Raw genomic sequence first — 21285 nt, forward strand, 5'->3', positions numbered from 1 at the left:
TTCTTCAATTCTTAGAAACATTTTTTCCCCACATTCTAACACTCTGAAATCAGGATGCATCTTATAATAGATGCCTGCCAGTCAGCAGTCACAGCGTAGTTTTTAGTGTCAGTACACGCAAATAAATGGTCGTAAATGCTCATATGGCTGGCACTTTAGTTGGGTTAGGTACACTATTAGTAATACAAGTGTTAAGTTGAAATGCCTGCTATGGTCTGAATGTGTCCCCCCAAATTCATGTGCTGGAAACTTAATTCCCAATGCAATAAGTATTGGGAGGTGGGGCCTAAAGGAGGTGATCGAGTCACGTGGTAAAGTTAATGCCCCTACGGAAAAGGCTTCGGTTTACTCTCTTCGGCTCTTCTGCCACGAGGACATAATATTTGTCCCTGCTTGCCCTTCTACTTTGTGCCATGTGAGGACGCAAGAAGGCCCTCATCAGATACCAGTGCCTTGATCTTGGACTTCCCAGGCTCCAGAACTCTGAGAAATAAATATTTTTCCATAAAAATTACCCAGTCTGTGGCATTCTGTTAACAGCAGCACGAAACAGACTAACACAATGCCATTGAAAGTGTTTTTATGCACTTCTTTTTTTTTTTTGAGACAGAGTCTCGCTTTCTTGCCCAGGCTAGAGTGCGTGGCGTCAGCCTAGCTCACAGCAACCTCAAACTCCTGGGCTCAAGCAATCCGCCTGCCTCAGCCTCCCAAGTAGCCTCAGTCCTGCTGGGACTACAGGCATGCACCACCATGCCCGGCTCATTTTTTCTATGTATATTAGTTGGCCAATTAATTTCTTTCTATTTATACTAGAGACGGGGTCTCGCTCTTGCTCAGGCTGGTTTCGAACTCCTGACCTCGAGCAATCCACCCGCCTCGGCCTCCCAGAGTGCTAGGATTACAGGCGTGAGCCACCGGTGCCTGGCCGAAAGTGTCTTTAAATTATCATGATTTTGCAATGAAATTAAAATTATTTTGGAAGCAGAAAGTCACAGAAACAGAGCAGCAGGATATAAATTTGATACTTGTGAAAAAAACATTTCTCATTTGAGGAATAACTACCACCATCAAAACTTTGAAACTGATCCAATGACACTTCTACAAAAAAGACACCTGCACTCGAATGTTTATAGCAGCACAATTCATAATTGCAAGGCTGTGGAAACAGCCCAAGTGCCCATCAATCCAAGAATGGATTAATAAAATGTGGTATATGTATACCATGGAGTACTATTCAGCTCTAAGAAACAATGGTGATATAGCACATCTTATATTTTCCTGGTTAGAGCTGGAACCCATACTACTAAGTGAAGTATCCCAAGAATGGAAAAACAAGCACCAGATATATTCTCCAGCAAACTGTTATTAACTGAGTAGCACCTAAGTGGACACATAGGTACTACAGTAATAGGGTATTGGGCAGGTGGGAGGGGGGAGGGGGGCGGGTATATACATACATAATGAGTGAGATGTGCACCATCTGGGGGATGGTCATGATGGAGACTCAGACTTTTGGGGGGAGGGGGGGAAATGGGCATTTATTGAAACCTTAAAATCTGTACCCCCATAATATGCCGAAATAAAAAAAAAAGTTAAAACAAAACAAAACAAAACAAAACTTTGAAACTTTCAATTGGAGCTTGGAAGGAAAGGCTAGAGTCAATAACGGAACACCTCCAAACCTCTCTCTCCTTTCTCTCTCTCATGCTGGGGAAGCACACTGCCATGTCAGGAGCACACTCAGCTGCACAGTCAGGCAGCCCTGCTGAGAGGCCCAAATGACAAGAGAAAAAACTCAGGCCTCTTGCCAATAGCCAGTGAGGAAATGAGGTCTCTGACGATCTCTCTGTGAACAAGCCATCTGAGAAGTGGACTTTCCAGCCTCAGTCAAACCTTCAGCCGACTGCAGCCTTGGCTCATGAGAGACTCTTGGCCAAGACCCAGCTAAGCTACTGTCGGATTCTTATCCTCAGAAACTGCATGAGATAAATCGTCATTGTTTGAAACTTCTGGTTTGGGAGTGATTTATTGTGCAGCAATAGATAACTGACATAAACCACAGTTAGGAAATTTTACGTTTGCCAACGTTATAATACATAACACTGGGTTGGTTAGCCTTCAGAAGGAAGCAAAAAAAATCATTAAAACTTGTAAAACTTAATTTCCTACACTTACTTTTATTTTCTTTCCTTGTCTATCCTTAATGTGACCTCATAACATTGTCTTTGTATTCTACCACCCACTAATTCAAAGGAACAAGATTATAAGAGGAGATAGTTTAAATAATAGTAATCTTAATAAATCAAAGGTTCTAGACAAAAAGGTATATAAGGTAAAAAATATGTATATGAAATTCATAGCAGAAAGATAGCAAATAAAACCAAAATTCAAAATGAGTATTTACTGCATATCTAATGTATTTGAGGAATCCAGAGAAACCCTAGAAAATCTTCAGTAAATAGAGCAGAACCTCTTAAAAAATAATTTAAAACTCTTGCCAAGGGAGAGCTTTCATATTTATTAGTCCTTTATGTTGAGGCCAAGTTAGCACAAGATAGATGAAGTTCACAATTTTTCTGAATTCTGTAATATAAGCTGGTTGGAAAGTTGGAAAATGGGATAAACACTTTTGCTGAAGCCAGCAAATTCACAACACTGTATTTTTTTTTTTTTTTTGAGACAGAGTCTCGCTTTGTTTCCCAGGCTAGAGTGAGTGCCATGGCGTCAGCCTAGCTCACAGCAACCTCAAACTCCTGGGCTCAAGCGATCCTTTTGCCTCAGCCTCCTGAGTAGCTGGGACTACAGGCATGCGCCACCATGCCCAGCTCATTTTTTCTATATATATTATTTGGCCAATTAATTTCTTTCCATTTTTATAGTAGAGACAGGGTCTCACTGTTGCTCAGGCTGGTTTCGAACTCCTGACCTCGAGCAATTCACCCGCCTCGGCCTCCCAGAGTGCTAGGATTACAGGTGTGAGCCACCGTGCCCGGCTCACAACACTGTATTTTGATGGTCCCATATTTACTGCCAGAAGAGGCTTACATCACAACCATAAGATACAAAGATTTTGATTTTCCAAAGTTTAGGTGTGAAAAGAGAAAAAAAAGTTGCAGCAAAGACTAAAGAGAATAAGTAATACACTTGAAAAATAAGAGTTTTGGCTAATCGGCTCTAAATTTTGATGTCTTATAGTGACCTCAAACTTGACAGGTCCCAAATCCCTTCTGACTAAAAATCTACTCCTCTGCCATCCCTGCAGTTTCCCCATCTTATGGAAGGTAAACTAGTCTTGCAGTCTACCATTTGTCCAGTTACACAGGACACAACCTTAGTAGGCATGCCACGTCCTCCCTTCCTCATTTCTCATGTGTACTTTAACTGCCAGTCCCGTCAATTAAATTCCACATCTCACCACTTTCAATGCCATCTTAATCCAAGCCACCGTCAGCTCTGGAGTAAACTATTGTTATGGCCTGCTAACTTGTTTCCTTGCTTCCAGCAGCCCAAATGTCTTTTTAAAACATAAATTAATTCATATCACTCTTGCAATTAAGATCCTCTAATGGCTTCCCACTGTACAAGTATACCTTGGAGATACTGTGAGTTCAGTTCCAAATCACCCCAATAGAGTGAGTCACACAAATTTTCTGGTTTCCTAGTGCATATAAAAGTTATGCATTACAGTATACTGTAGTCTATTATGTGTGTGATAGCATTATGTCTAAAAAATCAATGTATATACCTTAATTTTAAAATATTTTATTGCTAAAAAATGCTAACAATCATCTGAGCCTTCAGCAAGTTGTAATCTTTTTGCTAGTGGAGGGTCTTGGCTCAATGTTGATGGCTGCTGACTGATCAGGGAGGGTGGTGGTTGCTGAAAGCTGGGATGGCTGTGACAATTTCTTAAAATAAGACAAGGAAGTTTGCCACATCAATTAATTTCCTTTCACAACAGATTTCTCTGTAACATGCAATGCTGTTTGATAGCATTTTATACACAGGAGAATATCTTTCAAACTTGGAGTCAATCCTCTCAAACCCTGCCACTGCTTCATCAACTAAGTTTATGGGATATTCTAAATGCTTTGTTGTCATTTCAACAATGTTCACAGCATCTTCATCAGGAGTAGTTTCCATCTCAAGAAACCACTTTCTTTGCTCATCCATAAACTACTCCTCATCCATTCAAGTTTGATCATGAGATTGCAGCAATTCAGTCACACCTGCAGGCTCTACTTCTAATTCTAGTTCTTTTGCTATTTCCACCACATCTGCAGTGATCTCCTCCACTGAAGTGTTGAACCACTCAAAGTCATCCATGAGGTTTGGAATAAATGTCTTTCAAACTTCTGTTAATACTGATATTCTGAACTCCTCCCATGAATCAGGAATGTTCTTTTTTTTTTTTTTTGAGACAGAGTCTCACTCTGTTGCCTGGGCTAGAGTGCCATGGCGTCAGCCTAGCTCACAGCAACCTCAAACTCCTGGGCTCAAGCGATCCTCCTGCCTCAGCCTCCCGAATAGCTGGGACTAAGGAATGTTCTTAATGGCATCTAAATGGTGAATCCTTTCCAGAAGGTTTTCAATTTGCTTTACCCAGATCCATCAGAGGAATCACTATCTGTGGTGTTTATAGCTGTATAAAATGTATTTATTAATATAACTTGAAAGATGAAATTACCCCTTAATTTATGGGCTGCACAATGAATGATGCATTAATAGGCATGAAAACAACATTCATCTTTTTGTACATCTCCATCAGAGCTCTTGGCTGACTGCATGCATTGTCAATGAGCAACAACATTTTGAAAGAAATCTTTTTTTCTGAGCAGTAGGTCTCAATAGTGGGCTGAAAATATTCAGTATATCATGCTATAAATTGATGTGCTGTAATCCAGGCTTTGTTGTTACATTTATAGAGCATAGGAAGAGTAGATTTAGCCTAATTCTCAAGGGTCCTAGGATTTTCAAATGGTAAATGAGCATTGGCTTTAACTCAAAGTCACCAGGTGCATTAGCCCCTAACGAGAGAGTCAGCCTGTACTTTGAACCCAGGCATTGACTTCTCCTATCTAGCTATCAATGTTCTAGATGGCATCTTCTTCCAATGTAAGTCTATTTAGTCTCCATTGAAAATCTGTTGTTTAATGTAGCCACCTTCATCAATGTTCTTAGCTAGATCTTCTGGATCATTTGCTGCAGCTCCTCCATCAGTACTTGCTGCGTTATCTTGCATTTTTTTGTTATAGAGACAGTTTATTTCCTTAAACCTCATGAACCAACTTTTCTTCTGAGCTTCCTCACCTCTCTCAGCTTCAAAGAACTGAACAGAGTTAGGGCCTTGCTCTGGCTTAGGCTTTAGCTTATGGGAATGTTGAGGCTGGCTTGATCTAACCAGACCACTCAAACTTTCTCCACATCAGCAATAGGCTATTTCACTTTCTTATCATTTGTGCGTTCACCAGAGTAGCACTTTTCATTTCCTTCAAGAATTTTTCCTTTACATTCACAACTTGTCTAACTGGCAAAAGAGGCCTAGTTTTCGGCCTGTCTCAGCTTTTGATATGCCTTTCTCATCAACTTTAATCATTTCTGGCTTTTGATTTAAAGTGAGAGACATGCAACTCTTCCTTTCATTTGAATACTTGGAGGCCTACATGTAATGTTATTAATTGGCCTAATTTCAATATTGTTGTGTCTCAAGGAACAGGGGGGCCCTAGGAGAGGGAGACAGAGGAACCACTGGTTGGTGAAGCAGACAGCACGCATATAAAATTATCAATTAAGTTCACTGTCTTATATGGGCATGATTCAAGGCACCCCAATTACAGAAACAATTCTGATAGTACAACATCCAAGATCACTGATCCCAGATCACCGTAACAATATAACAATAATGGAAAAGTTTGAAATATTGTGAGAATTACCAAAATGTGACACAGAAACCACATGCTATTACTGGAAAAATGGCACTGATAGACTTGCTCGACACAAAGTTACCACAAACCTTCAATGTATAAAAAATGCCTTATCTGCAATAAAATGAAGCATAATAAAACGAGGTGTGCCTATACTTACAATAAAATCCAAACTCCTACCCGTGGCCTACAAAGCCCCACATAACTGCACCCCAGTTCTCCCTACCCCTGCCCGCTCTCCCCCAGATCACCACGCTCCAGCTGCACTGGTCCTCTTTCCTTTCACAAGCCAAGGTCTTCTCTGCCTTTCTACTTACAGTCCTCTGCTGGATTCTCCCCTGAACTCCCATTGTTTCATGGCAGCTCTGTCTTTTCTCATCATTCAGGTCTCTTATTAAAATGTCTAGCTTTTCTGGGAAACATCTCTAAATTAGCTATTCCTCCACCCCTGTTGTCTATTGCATGCACCTTGTTTTGTGTCCTTCATTGTACTATTATCTGAAATTCTTGTTTCCAATGCTCTGTTTATCTACTAGAACACAAGCTCCATGAGAGCAAGGATCTTGTTTGTCTTAGTCACCAGTTCATCCAACACCTAGAATAGTGACTATGGGCATATGGCGATACAGTGGGTGTTCAACATGTATTTGTTGAATGTGTATAATAATAAAAATTATTGTAGCAGCAACTTACTGACAACTTTATCACTGACCTTTGAAATATCCATACAAGGTAGATCAGATTAATCAGATCTAAGTTATAATAAAAAAAGTTAAGTAATTTGCAGAAGGTCACCCAAACTACCTGGGGTAAAATTTAACCTAAGAGTAATTTTTTTTACATTGTAAAATGGCAGAAACAGGATGCAAACCTAGGTTTTCTTGGTTTTAAAATTCTTATGTTTTGCTACCTCAGTGACTCTCAGAGTATCTCCCTGGTAATCACACCTTCAGCCACAAAAAGCCTATCTTACCGAACGGAGTATATCAGGCAGGGGACAATCTTGCACTATGACACTGCTTGTAAATTTACCAGGGCAAATATTCTCTGTCATTATACACAGAGACAAGAAGGATGAAAATGAAAAGGCTTTCTCCCCTAGAGTGTCTTACAAAGAAATGAATGAATGCTGGAAGAGGATCACATGGCCAGGTTCTAAACAGTATCTTTCCTTTATGTGGGACACAAGACTAAATGACTTTTAATGTACATTCAAACTCAATTTGTAAGTCTGTCCTGTATCACCAACTTTAGGAGTCTAGTCTTCAATAAGCAAGTAAATATATATATTTATTACTTATTGCTTCAAAGACTAAGAATTGACAGTCAAACTGTGATTTGGAAACCACCCCTGCTGAGTAGTAAAGAAAAGAAGTCACAATACCTCCCATGTTTTAACCACACATATTTCCTTCCTCCCACATAGCCTTGTGCGCAGGGACCCATGGTCAACCCTTAACCACCCTAATGCAGCACCCGCTAGTCAGAAGGTACTAAACAAAGGTAAGGAAAGATTATGGCACAGTGCTATGTAGGATGTACCCAACGTACACAAACGAAAGTTCTATTTTAAATGGTGAATGCACAGCTTCCTGGCAAATGAGCATATTTTTCAGATAACATCTGCAAAGAAGTCAGAGAGGTTACTTGATTTCCTGTAAGCCTGGGAGAATGTGATTAGGTACGACGGGACTAAGGATTGTGCTTTCAATACACACACACACACACACACACACACACAGACACGATACTAAGCAATGAAACAAAATTAAAACGCTGCTGGAATTACAAAAAAAGGTAAATTAGAATAATTCTTGACTTGACAAAAAGTAGTCATCACAGGCTCTCATTATACTCTCTCATAATGCACTTAAATATTGATGCAATTTACAAACACCTTTTCCAGAAACAGATCTACTGTATACACTGAAGTGCATCTACTTTGGGAGGTCACAAACCAAAATTTTTTTTCATCAGCTTCCATCTGTAACTCTTCCCCAAAGTTACTCTGCAATTTTCTAAGCTATTACTGAAAAATACCTATGCACGCCACCGCATGCCAGAGTATTATTCCTCTTCCTCCAATTATCTCCTCCATTACAAAACCAAAGAATGTCCACATGTTCATCCTACAACATTATACAAGGTATGTCCACATATGTCCCTCTTACAAGTCAATTTACATCTGTATCTACTGTGGCTCCCACATAACATCCCGCACACATCCCACATAACATGCCCTCGAGGCACCCCCACCCCAACACTCCATGCCGAGAAGCACATTCTCTCAGGCCTCACTTACCAACCCTTCCCCTACCTACTTCTTCCTTATGTTCATTCCCATCCATACCATCTTGGTCTCTTTTTTTTTTTTTTTTTTTTTGAGACAGAGTCTCACTTTGTTGCCCAGGCTAGAGTGAGTGCTGTGGCGTCAGCCTGGCTCACAGCAACCTCAATCTCCGGGGCTCAGTGATCCTACTGCCTCAGCCTCCCGAGTAGCTGGGACTACAGGCATGCGCCACCATGCCCGGCTAATTTTTTGTATATATATTTTTAGTTGGTTAATTAATTTATTTCTATTTTTGGTAGAGACGAGGTCTCGTTCAGGCTGGTTTCAAACTCCTGACCTTGAGCAATCCGCCCGCCTCAGCCTCCCAAAGTGCTAGGATTACAGGCGTGAGCCACCACGCCCGGCCCATCTTGGTCTCTTTTTACTTCTTGATATTTTCCTCTTGGGGATAATAATTAATTTCCTAGGCCGGGCGCGGTGGCTCACGCTTGTAATCCTAGCACTCTGGGAGGCCGAGGCGGGCCGGATTGCTCAAGGTCAGGAGTTCAAAACCAGCCTGAGCGAGACCCCGTCTCTACTATAAAAAATATAAAGAAATCAATTGGCCAACTAATACATATATATATAAAAAATTAGCCGGGCATGGTGGCGCATGCCTGTAGTCCCAGCTACTCGGGAGGCTGAGGCAGAAGGATCGCTCGAGCCCAGGAGTGTGAGGTTGCTGTGAGCTAGGCTGACGCCACGGCACTCACTCTAGCCTGGACAACAAAGCGAGACTCTGTCTCAAAAAAAAAAAAAAAAAATAATAATAATAATAATTAATTTCCTGATGTTCATGAAATAAGAAAAGTCCCTTATAAATAAGATACAGTATTTGAAAACTTTTTAACTTAGCAGGAAGAAATAATTGAAGTCCATTGGTCAAAGAGGCAACTGAGGCAACACTATAACTAAGTTTCTCAAATAACGTGGAACTGCCTGAGCATCATGGAAATGGCACTGAGTTCAAGTCAGGGTCAGTAGGCCTGGCTTTTAATCCTACCTTTCTCAATAACTAACTGTGACTTTGGTCAAATGATAACTTTTAGAAATCTCATTTTCCATATAAATGTTTTCTAGTAAAATTTAAACGTTCATAATAGTACTGTTCTGTCTCTTCACAGAATTGTGAGATAAAATGTGAAGGTATTTTAGAAACTAAAAAATAATATTCAACAATCCCTTGCATTTATTTTAGAGACAATAAAAATAATTTTAAAAAATGGATATCAGAAATGTAACAATGAGTGTGCTACAAGGGATTTGAGAAAAAAAATAAAAGGAAGGTCTAAAAGGATCATTACAGACCCCTGGTTCAAAACAATTTCAGCACACTCATTTAACCCCCTCTCCAATTCCCACTGAGATGACCAAAGGAATGAAAACAGGGGCACAATTTATTAGCACTGGGAAATGGGGATGAACGACATCCACACATAAAAGTAGAAGCCATTTCTCTAACACAGTTCAAGCAAGGCCAGGCTGAGGGACGAGCTGGCCGACCCCTGTGCTGTGGGAAGTGCCCAGTGGGAGAAAGCAGAAGAGGGTAAACCTCAATCCTACGAGGCTCCTTCAGAAAACTTATTGGGCGCCAGAGCCCAGAGAGCAAGAATTTCAGGGTGAGTGCCCATCCATCTTAGACTTCATGGTGAGGGCCCACCCATCTTAGACTTCATGGTGAGGGCCCACCGAAGCTGCCTCCCTGTCACAGAAATTGTCTCAGAGACGAGGGGACGCTGCCCTAGTGACTTCTGTGCTACCAGACCTCAAACATATGAAGGTCACTTGGTCAGTTTCCCAAAAAACAGAGAAACTTCATATTACAGTTATCTCTTACAGCTACCCCTGGCTATTGTTCCACAAACACCTGGAACAGAATATGGTAAAATAAGACTAAAGCTTCTCCTTTAGTTGAAATAAATCTAAAGTTTCCCTTTCTCCCTACATTTAGACCTGAAAGGCCTGTTCAGAAGCTCACAGCATAATCCAAATCAGACATCTCTCTGTAAGGACAATCATAGAAAAATCATCAGACTTCCTGTGGAAGAATAACTAACGTTCTCCTACAAAATGGCATTACTGCAGAAAGGAGAGAAAACATTAGAATTTATTTATTTATTTATTTATTTAGACAGAGTCTCACTCTGTTGCCTACAAAATGGCATTACTGCAGAAAGGAGAGAAAACATTAGAATTTATTTATTTATTTAGACAGAGTCTCACTCTGTTGCCCTGAGTAGAGTGCTGTGGCGTCATCATAGCTCACTGAAACCTCAAACTCCTGAGCTCAAGTGACCCTCCCACCTTGGCCTCCCAGAGTGCTAGGATTATAGGTGTGATGGCCTATGTTTTTAGAGACAGTGTCTCACTATGTTGCCCAGACTAGTCTCGAACTCCTGGCCTCAAGTGATCTCCTACCTTAGCCTCCCAAGTTGCTGGGATAACAGGCGTGAGCCATTGCACCTGGTCCAACAGGCCCAATTTTATTTGGTGATCCATGTGATTCCTGGGAAGCCTACTGAACCCAACTTCACTCCTGGCTTTAAGCCAGACAAGTCAGCACATTCCATCTCCTTGGCCACAGTGACAGGTTTAGTGAAACACATGTGACCAAAACAGGTTAACTAGAGTGAAACTTCTGGGCTTTGCTGGGAGAAGGAAGAATGAACCCAGGAACAGCTAGCAGACATCTTGGACTATGTGGAGAGTCCGTCTTTAGAAGGAAGGCAATGCCAACAAGAAAGGAAGAGTAAAGGCAAAATCACACCCAACTCCTTGGAAGCAGGGCACCCTGCCTTTCTTGAGGCACAACCTGCTTCTAGGCTTATAAATTAGAAAAAGAAATATATTCCCTTTATTATGGTACATTAAGTTGGGGTTTCTGGTACATGTAATTGACAGCACACCACTATATACCATGCGTCCCTAATTCCCCAATCCCAGAACTAATAAAGTCAAAAGATCTAAATTATAGTTTTAAATTTCTCACGTTAACTTAAAAATTAACCTTAACAAAAGCTGGCTATAGAAACGGCATACATCAAAACCACGTAAAATAGAGACCATCAGGTCCTTAGTCCATGGCCCTTTCAAGCCCGCTGAGCCCCTTTGCTTCCAGTGGGACAAATAATGGCCAAATGGACCTCTTGGAAAGGAGGCCTGCAGTGCTGCTGCCATCAGGCAACTCTGATGGCACGTCCCTCCTGTCCAACACCACTGCAGCTGCCCAGCTCTATCTGCAGCTGTGGAGAGGAGGGACTGTTTCCTATTCCTCACCTGGTCTGGGAGGTGAGAAGCCTCGCTCCGTATTGGTATATTCAGAAAAACTCACATAGTTGAGTTAATCAACATTCAAAAGCATCATGTCAACAAAACATTTAAGCAATAAACATTTGTCACACTTGCTTTATCTCATCCATCTACATACATACATAGAAATAAATATGTTCATTTTTTTGGCTGCACTATTCCAATGTATGTTATAGAAATCTTACCCCTAAATACTTTAACATGCATCTCCTTGGAATAAAGGACATTTGTCTATAGACCTACAACATCATTACCACATGATAATTCCTTAATATCAAATATGTAGGTTATATTCAAATTTTTCCAACTGTCTCAAAAATATCTCCTATAGCTGGTTTTTTGAACCATAATCCAATTGATATTCACACATTATATTTGCTTTTTATGTGATCTTTAGCCTCAACCTGGGAAAGAAAATAAGGCTCTAAACATTTACCACTTCCAAAAATATTCAACACATTTCATCTGGTCAAATGAGATATTTTCCTTTAAGTTTGACTACCTCCTGGGGAAGATTCCTAAGGGAAAAACCTACCTGGGGGGCTGAGAAGCTGAAGAACTTCAGTGTGTTCCATAGCCTGCAGGAAGTCACTCAGTTCCGTGACTGTACAACCTTTTTCACCCATTAGCTTCAGTAAACACAGGCTTGGGCTCCCTTCAGGCTCCAATACCTTAAGAGAACACTGCTCCAGGTCCAGGCAACTGAAAGTAACAGATTTAATTCATGTCAACAACTTTATTCAATATGATATGCCTGTTATATATCTGGACTGTTGTAGGTGCTACAGGGAATAAATCACAAGTTGGTGAATGATGAGAAACTCTTTACATTATGAATACTTGTGTCCTTTCCTCCTCCTTCCCATCATAGGGGATTCTTTATTCCTACTCAGCTCCCATGATTATTAAATCAGGAGAACAACCTTGAAACAGGATGTGAGATAAATTCAGCCTTGATATTGAGAAAACATTTTGCCTTTAATTTGGAAATGTGGGATAGGAAGACAGACAAACTTCTTTACTCCTTCTGAGGATGAAATGCAAAATGACCCAAATCCTGTGACTTCTTTAAAAAAGTTGAGGCAGAGGCATAGGTCTTAGTGACATGGAAAAAACCGAAAGAATTAACATACAAAACAGTGTGTATAATACACTACTATGTGTATTATTAACAAGGTAGTATGTCCATGTGTGTATTCACATTTTATTACCAAGAATGTGTATGTGTATGTGTGTGTGTGTGTGTGTGTGTGTGTGTGTTCTTACATACATAGAGTAGGGAGAGGAAAACAAGGAAAGTAGAGTTTATGGCTGAATGATTTTTCACCACAAACCCTTTTGTACTGTTCAATTTTTTACTACGTACATTAATTTGTCAACAATTTTTAAAAAGTAAATTTAAAAAGAGAATCAATACTATTGACATTTGAAGTACTTCTAAGTACCAAGAAATACTGTATCACAGGGACAGGCAAACTATATGGTCTGTGGGCTAAATTTGTTTAGCTACCTGATTTTGGTAAATAAAGTTTTACTGGAGCCCATCTACGTTCACTCATTTACATATTTACATACATCTATGGTTGCTTTCCTGTTATAACAGCAGAGCTGAATAGTTGGCCTGCAAAATCAAAAATATTTACTATTTGGCTCTTTACAGAAATAGTTTGCTAACCCCTGCTCTACAGGATCTTTGCATTGTCTTATTGTCCTTCTGATAAAACTATTCTTTTTTTAGTATCGGTATTTAATATACATACACAATTTCCTTCTCCATGTTATTGTGTGCACTAGTGGCAGACAAGGTTAGAAAGACAGGTTAAGATCATATTATAGGAGGCCCTAAATAATGGAACGATATGGATGTCAATGATTTTATAGAAGGGGAAAGTATGAAACATTAAAGGACAGAAGACACAATTAAGTAAACATCTAACAATCAAAAGAACAAAAACTTTCCCAAAGAAACATAACCAACAATGCCCAACCAAGTATTCAGATAATCATACTGCAGAATTAGCACCTCACCCACCTTCGCAGATCCTGCTCCTTTCTCTGCCCATTTGAATTACGGTGCAATACAAACGCTAGCATCTCTATGGGGTCCTCCCAGGCCACACTAGTCCACCAAACATACTTTAGACACAGTCTCTTCCTAATTCGACTTATTTTATAGAAGAGGGGTTGATAAATTGTTTCTCTAAAGGACCAGAGAGTACATATTTTAGGTATTAAGGGTCATACAGTCTTTGTCACCTATTCTTCCTTGTTGCTTGTTTTACAAATTTTATAACACATGGGCTCATGTGTTGGGCTCATGTGTTTAGCTCATGGGCTGTACAAAAACAGTTAGTACCTGGATTTGGCCCTCAGGCAATCGTTTGTTTTATCTGACATAATCTGGCTTAAAACCATGAGCTTTTCTTGATGAGTATGTCTTCTCTGTGCAACTGGATTATCGTAAACTTGAAAACAGAAACCTCATCTAACATATATATTTAAATCCCTCAATACCTAAAATCCTGTCTTGTCCATATTAATTATTCATAAATGAATGATTACTGAATGAGTTTCAATCATAATGGAAAAGGTTGGAAGTCTGGCTGGGTGGAAGGGGGCAAACATAACAGTGCCACAGCTGCAGCAAGCTTTCTTCGTATTTGAAATGCTCTTAATCCTCATTCATTTTGTTCAGTTTTATTAAAATGCTGCCATAACATTTACATTGTCATCCAAGATTTATAATCTGTGATGTTAATTACCTCACATGGAAAAAATGCATTCAACCAAATTAATTTCAATAGTAATATTATCTACCTCATAGGGTTATTAGAATTAAATTAGATAATCCATGTAAGAAATGCTTAGCACAGTGCTTGGTAAATAATAAACACTCAATAAAGGTTAACTCTTATTATACAATAAAAATATGGGGATATTAAAAGAATACCAAGGTTAATTTCTTAACTATGCTTATCTGAAACTATTTTAAGCTTTTCCTTAAAAATTTTTGAGTAGCTATTACTTTGGTAACCTGATAATGTACCCCAAGGCCTCCTGTGATCACTATATTTACTATGTATTCCTTTTCAAGCATCCTAGTTAAATTTCTATTATATTCAGTACACTATTCTTAAATGTGAATTATATTATAGATCAACCATTCCCAAATTCTGGACTGTAGACCAGTGGCAGCATAATCTGAAGTTTATGGTAAAATGATAGAAATAAGGACAATAAAACTTGTTATTCTAAAATTCTTTCCTATTTTTAAATGTTAAAGTGTCCCTTCTTTTATGTAATAATGATGATTATCTATGATGGCAGCAAAAATAAAAAGCTGAAGATGCTTGTTGGTGCTATTTTGTAAAATTTTCTTTTACTAGTTCCTGAAATGCTCAAGAGGAACTAGTTCCTGAAATGCTCAAGAGGAATGCTCAGAAGGAACATGTCTGTATTAGAAATAATATAAGTATTATTAATTCTGCAAATAATTAGAATGAGATCTATAAAAATAAGGATGCTGTATGTTAAACATAATTTCTCATGATTCAGAAGTTTACCAGGACCTAATACATGAAATTAAGAAGCCATCTCATCAAATGCAACCAAGTGATGCTTTAATTAACGTTTATCCTGATACAGAGAAAACTAAAAACAATTTGACTTTTCTTTCCCCGAAAAGAACAAAGATCAAATTGAAGTAGACGATTTCTCTTCCAATACAAGAGGCACAGGAGAAAAACAAGATTCTGTATCTCCTTTCGTCTTACTGATTTTCCACATGGGCACTGGCTTTCAGCTAAGATGATGCTTTTACAAACCCAACTTTTATTTCTTTCCTTTTTTAGTTACATTCCTGTAAGAGTATGCTTTGAAGTGGTTTCTACATGCCCTAATTTGAATTTTTGATTTAATTTAAAACTGCTTTATCATTGAAACAAATATATTTTGCTTTTTTAAAAAAATGTATTTTTATCTTTACTTTTTAAAATATATAATCAAATAGTACACACTACACACCCTTTAGGATATAAACCTAGCATTACTTTTAGGTTATTTTGCTTCTCCTCTTCACACCTGATCTTAGCCCAAAGGCTGAGACGCAATATTTTGCTTCTCCTTGTAGTACATTTACTTTTTGGAATCTTTATTCATTAATTCAATCTATTTATCAATCACCTAAAATAAGTCAAACATCTTTCTAGGTGTTGAGGATATAGCAGCGAACAAAATTCCCTATCCTCCTGGATTCTTCACTCTATAGGGACAGACACACACACACACACACACAGAGACAACTGTGAGTGTCCATCCATCTATTGGTCATAAATATTTTTGAGAAAACTAAGGCAAAGCAGGGGTACAGGTATTGCTGAGAAGATGTAGGGGCTAATTTTAAATATTACGATCAGAAGATAGCTCATTGAGAAGGAGACTTTTCTGCAAACACTTGAAAAAGTGAAGGAGCAAGTCGTGGTTATCTGCGAGACCGAGACCATCTCAGCCTAAGTAAGCAGCCAAGTACACCACTGTGTTCAAGGGAAAGCAAGAAAGCAAGAGAAAGGAACGGAGAGAAGAATAAGGTATCAGGACCAACAGTTAACTGGTAACTACAGGGTGCTTTTAATCTGAGATGGAAAAGTGACTGGAGGATTTTGAGCAGAGGAGGAACAAGATCTGATGTGATGTTTTAACAACATCATTGGTGCTGCTATAACAAGAACAGACCGGGCATAGAGGAAGCAAAAGGAGAGAAGATAAGTGGCTACTGGGACAATCCAAGTGAGAGACGATGGTGGCCTGGCCCTGTGTGGGAGCAATGGAGCTGGATTCTAGATGTATAATGAAGGTACAGCAGGCAGGAATTGATGACAAAAATGCCGTGGTATGTAAAAGTGGAGTCAGGAATGACTCTAATATTTTTGGCCTGAGCAACTGGAGGGATTTGGAAACCGTGAGAGAAAGGTTTACAGGGGAAAGCAAGTTTTGGACATGTTACATTTACGGTAAACTACTAGTCATTCAAGAGAAGATGACAGGTAGGAATGTACATACTTGAGTCTAGGATTTCAAAGCAGAGGTATGGGCTGGAGAGAGAAATTGGGAGTCCTCAATCTAAATACGTGTAAAGCCATGAGACGGAAGGAGAACACTAAGAAAGGCAGTAGGTGCAGTAGCGCAGATAAAGAGACACAGAGCCTGAGATGGTGCTCCAAAATGCAGAGACCGAAGAGATGGAGATGAGTAAGAAAACTTTTGTTAGAGTTTTTTATATACATTTGAAGTCCTATTTTAAGTTGCATGAGAGCAAGATTTCTGCAGCTAACAGAGAATCTTCTACTTAGCAGACATGCAAAGACTGACTGTTTTTCCTTGGCCCAGGTTCCATAGCCCCATTTCTAAGCTCCCTGCTTAATGGAAGTTAGTCAACATTTTAGAGTCTCCTGAAAGCTCTGCCATCCTGAGGGCTCAGATGTTCCACCCCACCAAAGAATTTACATAGCTTGGGCAAGACACTCCGGGTATGTACCTACCTACACTGATGGCAAAGGGTGTTCAATATCAGATCTGTCTGGAAAGGAACTAGGGCTGGGTTTGTGGCAAACCAAACTATATGCAAGGATTTACTGAGTCATTAGTAACCATCTGACAACATTTACAATTATTCCTAATCCCTGGTGGGAAGTTCTGAATGGTCTCTTTTTTGTGTTTTACTTATTTTTATTATTAAATAAATTCTCATCCAGTTTGAGGAAAGATGTAAAGAGTCAGAAAAAAAATGAAGAGAAGAAAAAGAAACAAAATAGGCCATGTTTTGAGATTTTAGGGCCGTGAATCCAGTGACCGAGGAAAGCACTTCATAGACTCACAGGGCTTCTTATCCACTTGGATTGGACACTCATACTACATCCTGGGTTTCACACTAGAGAAAAATGCCTTTAGGACCTTCTACTTTCACAGATGTTCTTCTCCCATCAGCATGAAATCACTTTAAAATAATTTTTTTCAATCACAGAGTGAGCATCACCAGCTGACCACTCCTCCACCCCCATACCACACTGCTCCTGTTGTCACTGTCCAGCCCCCAAGTTCCCAGTGCTAACCATTTTTTTTTTTTTTAACATCAGTTTAATTCTTAACAGGTAGATGAGCTCAATGTTCCCAAATTCCTGAACCCACCTCACCCCACCTAACCAGCTTGGAACTAACCTTCACCATCCTGGAAGACTGGTGGAACTCATCTGTCTCTTATCAGACATCCCATCCTGAACTCTCAGATTCCACAAATACATGTCTTCTGTGCTTCTTACCTCTTACTAGGCAATTGCCCTTCTTTCTCTCTGTGTTACTCCACAGAAAAGTGGCCTCAAATCTTTCTGTTAGTTCCCCAAACAAAGCTAAGACCACTTTGTAGCCTTTAACAGTTAAAAAGTGACTGAGGGCCTGGGGAGGAAAACATAACACCCGTATCAGGTAGCCACTACTTTAAGACTCCACCAGCCAGGCTTCTTCCCTGGCAGGTCCTTACTGACTTTCTTCTCTCCTTTAAGTAGAAGTCCTCGGTATCAGGCTCTCTTCAGGAAGCCCGGAGCTTTCCCTAATTAGAGTACTAGTTACCACCACAATACTCTGGAGATCTGCCCCCAAAGAAGACAACTTTTTACACTGTAAGTCTAGAAATTCAGAAATTTATGGACCTAGAATAATACTTTGGATCTCCTCTACACAGCCAAAAGCCCAATGTTTTTCCTAGAAAAGAAAAAATTATGTCATGTCTGCTTGACTTTGTTAGTTTACCACTTCTTGATTCCTTCCTCACATCATTACTCTTCTGTATAAACAATAATCCCAAATCATTATTCTCTTTGCTTCAACCCCAAACTCTGAAACTAAGGGTTGTTGAGAGTGTTAAAGTATATAATATATGTAAACATTCAGTACAATGCCTAGTATATGCTATGTGCTCAATGAATGAGAAACATCCATTATTCTGGTCATCCACACTTCATTTGTTATTTGTAAATCTCCCCAAATAATAGCCCATTACTAGATAAGCCCTTATAAACAGAAGCTAAATATTTGTTAACTTTTTATCTTATGGAACTTCTAGCAAATAAGAACCACTTACTAAATATAATTTTGAGTGAATGTCTTCCCTTTCAATTCATCAAGCATTTGTCCTCTAAGATAGGTTCTACCCTTAACAAAGAATATTAAGAGATGGTCCTGTTCTTAAGGAGTCTATAAACATCTGCACAAACAATTACAGTACAAGACAAACTTAAGTCACTTGAGAAGTTTAAAAAACTGCTACGGGGTTCAAAGACAAACCCAAATCATAATAATGGTATAGAGTTAATGGTTCTAAGTGTGGTTCTGGGAAGCCTAGTGCTGTTCCTGAGACCCTTTCAGGGGGTCCACAAAGTCAAAACAAATTTCCACAATAATCATACCAAGACCTTATTTACCTCTTTCATTCATTCATTCTCCCAGGAGCATACAATGGAGTTTAGTGTTCCCTGACCTGTGATATTGCAACAGACTGAAAGCAGAAGCACATAAAAGAATCTAGTTCTGAGATTAAGCCAAGACGTTAGAGATGCTCAAAATGCAAGCCAATGTCACTTTTCCAATTTTTTTGTTTTATTTTGGAACATTTGTTTTTCCACAAAAGTATTATTTCTATTACCACGTTATGGGTTGTTCTTTTAAAGCAAATATTTTGAAAATTTCTTGGTTTTAATGTCAAATGTGGGAAATATCAGTGTATTTTACATGTATGTAATATACATAACCCATATAAGAGCTCTCGGGGGTCCTCAATAATTCTTAAGAATGTAAAAAGTCCTGAGACCAAAAACTTCCAGAATCGCTAAGAATGTGGTTTCCAAGCCTGGTAAGGAAAATATGAAAATACAAAACTTAAGAGTTTTATGTTCATGGTGAAGTCAGGAAGAGAACTTGGTAACTCGGCTTGACGGAGGAACATGATGAGTTCAGTTTCAGCCTTTCCCACCATCCTTCAAAACCTTCAAGCGTTCCTGCCCCCAACCCTTTGCTTTCATCCTCTTCACCTGCGCTTCCTCCCAACCTTCCTTGGGTCTTCCAGGGTTGTGTCCACAGCCTTTCTCTCGCGTTTTCGGTCCTCTGGAATTCCTGCCCTAGCACGACGGTCTCCAGATAGCTCTCCTTCTCGCTCTACCCTCTGGGGTCAACCTCGACTTCTCTCTCAGCCCAAGGGGCGGCGGGTGGGAAAAGGGTGTGAAGCAGCCGCCCTGCCATTTCTGCCTTCTCCCTTCCCGAGCCCTCCTCGGACCCTCGCATTCCCAGGACTCTGCTCGGTCCCCTTTAGGCTCTCTGGAAGGTGCCTGAAGCTGTCCCCGCCGCCCTCCCTCATCCACACCGGCTGCCTCTCCCCGTCTCGCGCGGCCTCGGCGCCCCTCCCCACCGCGGGCGTCCAGCCCTCCGGCCGCGCCCCTCGCGCCCCGGCCCCCGCGCTCACCTGAGCCGGAGGCGCCCCCGGCTCCCCGCCAGCTCCGCCAGCCTCCGCCAGCCCCGGCCCTCGGGCGCCCGGTCCAAGCTCTCGCTGAGCCTCCGCAGCAGCGGCTCCCGCAGGCGGTTGAGGGTCGCGCCGGCCGGAGGGGGCTGCGAGGCCAGGGACGGCGGGCCCTGCAGCGGCTCCCCCCACAGCGACATGGCGCGCGCCGACCACCCCCGACCGCCGCTGCTCCAGCCGCCCGCGTCGCGGACCTCGGCCACGCCGCGTCTTCCGCTCGCCCCCTCGCTCGCCCACCAGCTGCGGAGGCCGGGGCGGAAGGACAAGTCGGGCGGCGCCGCGCGGCCCTCAGAGAAGGAAGCTCGGCTCCCCGCCCCGCCGAGACGGGTTTGCAGCCGGAGTCTCGCCGGCCGGCCGCGCCAGCCGCGCTGGGGGCGGGGCCTCGGGGGCGGGGCGGGCCCGCTGCGCGCGTGCGTGCGTGCGGCCGCGCGCCTCCCTCCCTCCCTCCCTGCGCCGCCTCCGGGCTCGCCGTGGCGCGCGCTTCAAACTCGCGCGGTGGGGGCCTGTCGAGCGGGGAGGGACGCGGTGCAGCTGGAGGAGGAAGCGGTGGAGGAACTACGCCCCGGCTGCTCCTCCACGGCGAGGAAGCCTGCGGCGTCGGGGCTTCCCGGGACTGTGGGAGGAGGCTTGCATCACGCCAGCGAGGGGAGCGCGCGGTCTCGGTCGCCGGCCCCCGCCCGCTTGTCCCGGGGCGCGCTCCGCTGTCGCTGGCACTTGCGAGTGTCGGGTCACACTGCCAGCGCTCCTCCTTGTAGGGTTAGATATGCATGGACTGCCAAGGGAAGTAATGCGGGAGATCCAGATACTTACGTTGGAATCGGCCAAGGTCTCTGCCTAGACTTAAAAAAGTGTATATTCTTTTAAAAACTGAGCTGTGGTGTATTTTTTTTTTTTTTTTGAGACAGAGTCTCACTTTGTTGCCCAGGCTAGAGTGAGTGCCGTGGCGTCAGCCTAGCTCACAGCAACCTCAAACTCCTGGGCTCAAGTGATCCTGCTGCCTCAGACTCCCGAGTAGCCAGACTACAGGCATGCGCCACCATGCCCAGCTAATTTTTTGTATATACATTTTTAGTTGGTCAATTAATTTCTATTTTTAGTAGAGACGGGGTCTTGCTCAGGCTGGTTATGAACTCCTGACCTCTAGCAATCCGCCTGCCTGGGCC

General features: G+C 41.5%; 1 protein-coding gene across 2 annotated transcripts in view; it reads right to left on the bottom strand.

Moving 5' to 3' along the window:
- Nucleotides 1-20481, bottom strand: part of MALT1 (MALT1 paracaspase) — a 65692-nt gene extending 45211 nt beyond the window's left edge. The window contains exons 1-2 of one of the 2 annotated variants that reach the window (XM_012745516.3): nucleotides 20069-20481; nucleotides 12098-12264 (exon numbers count right to left, since the gene is read on the bottom strand). In XM_012745516.3, coding sequence (XP_012600970.2) covers nucleotides 12098-12264; nucleotides 20069-20262 — 361 coding nt within the window. In that variant the 5' untranslated portion in view covers nucleotides 20263-20481. The remainder of the gene's footprint in view (nucleotides 1-12097; nucleotides 12265-20068) is intronic. The other variant, XM_012745518.3, reaches the window with a different exon arrangement.
- Between the last annotated feature and the right edge of the window lie 804 nt (nucleotides 20482-21285).

This window comes from Microcebus murinus, chromosome 17, assembly GCF_040939455.1.
Source record: "Microcebus murinus isolate Inina chromosome 17, M.murinus_Inina_mat1.0, whole genome shotgun sequence".
NCBI lineage: Eukaryota > Metazoa > Chordata > Mammalia > Primates > Cheirogaleidae > Microcebus > Microcebus murinus.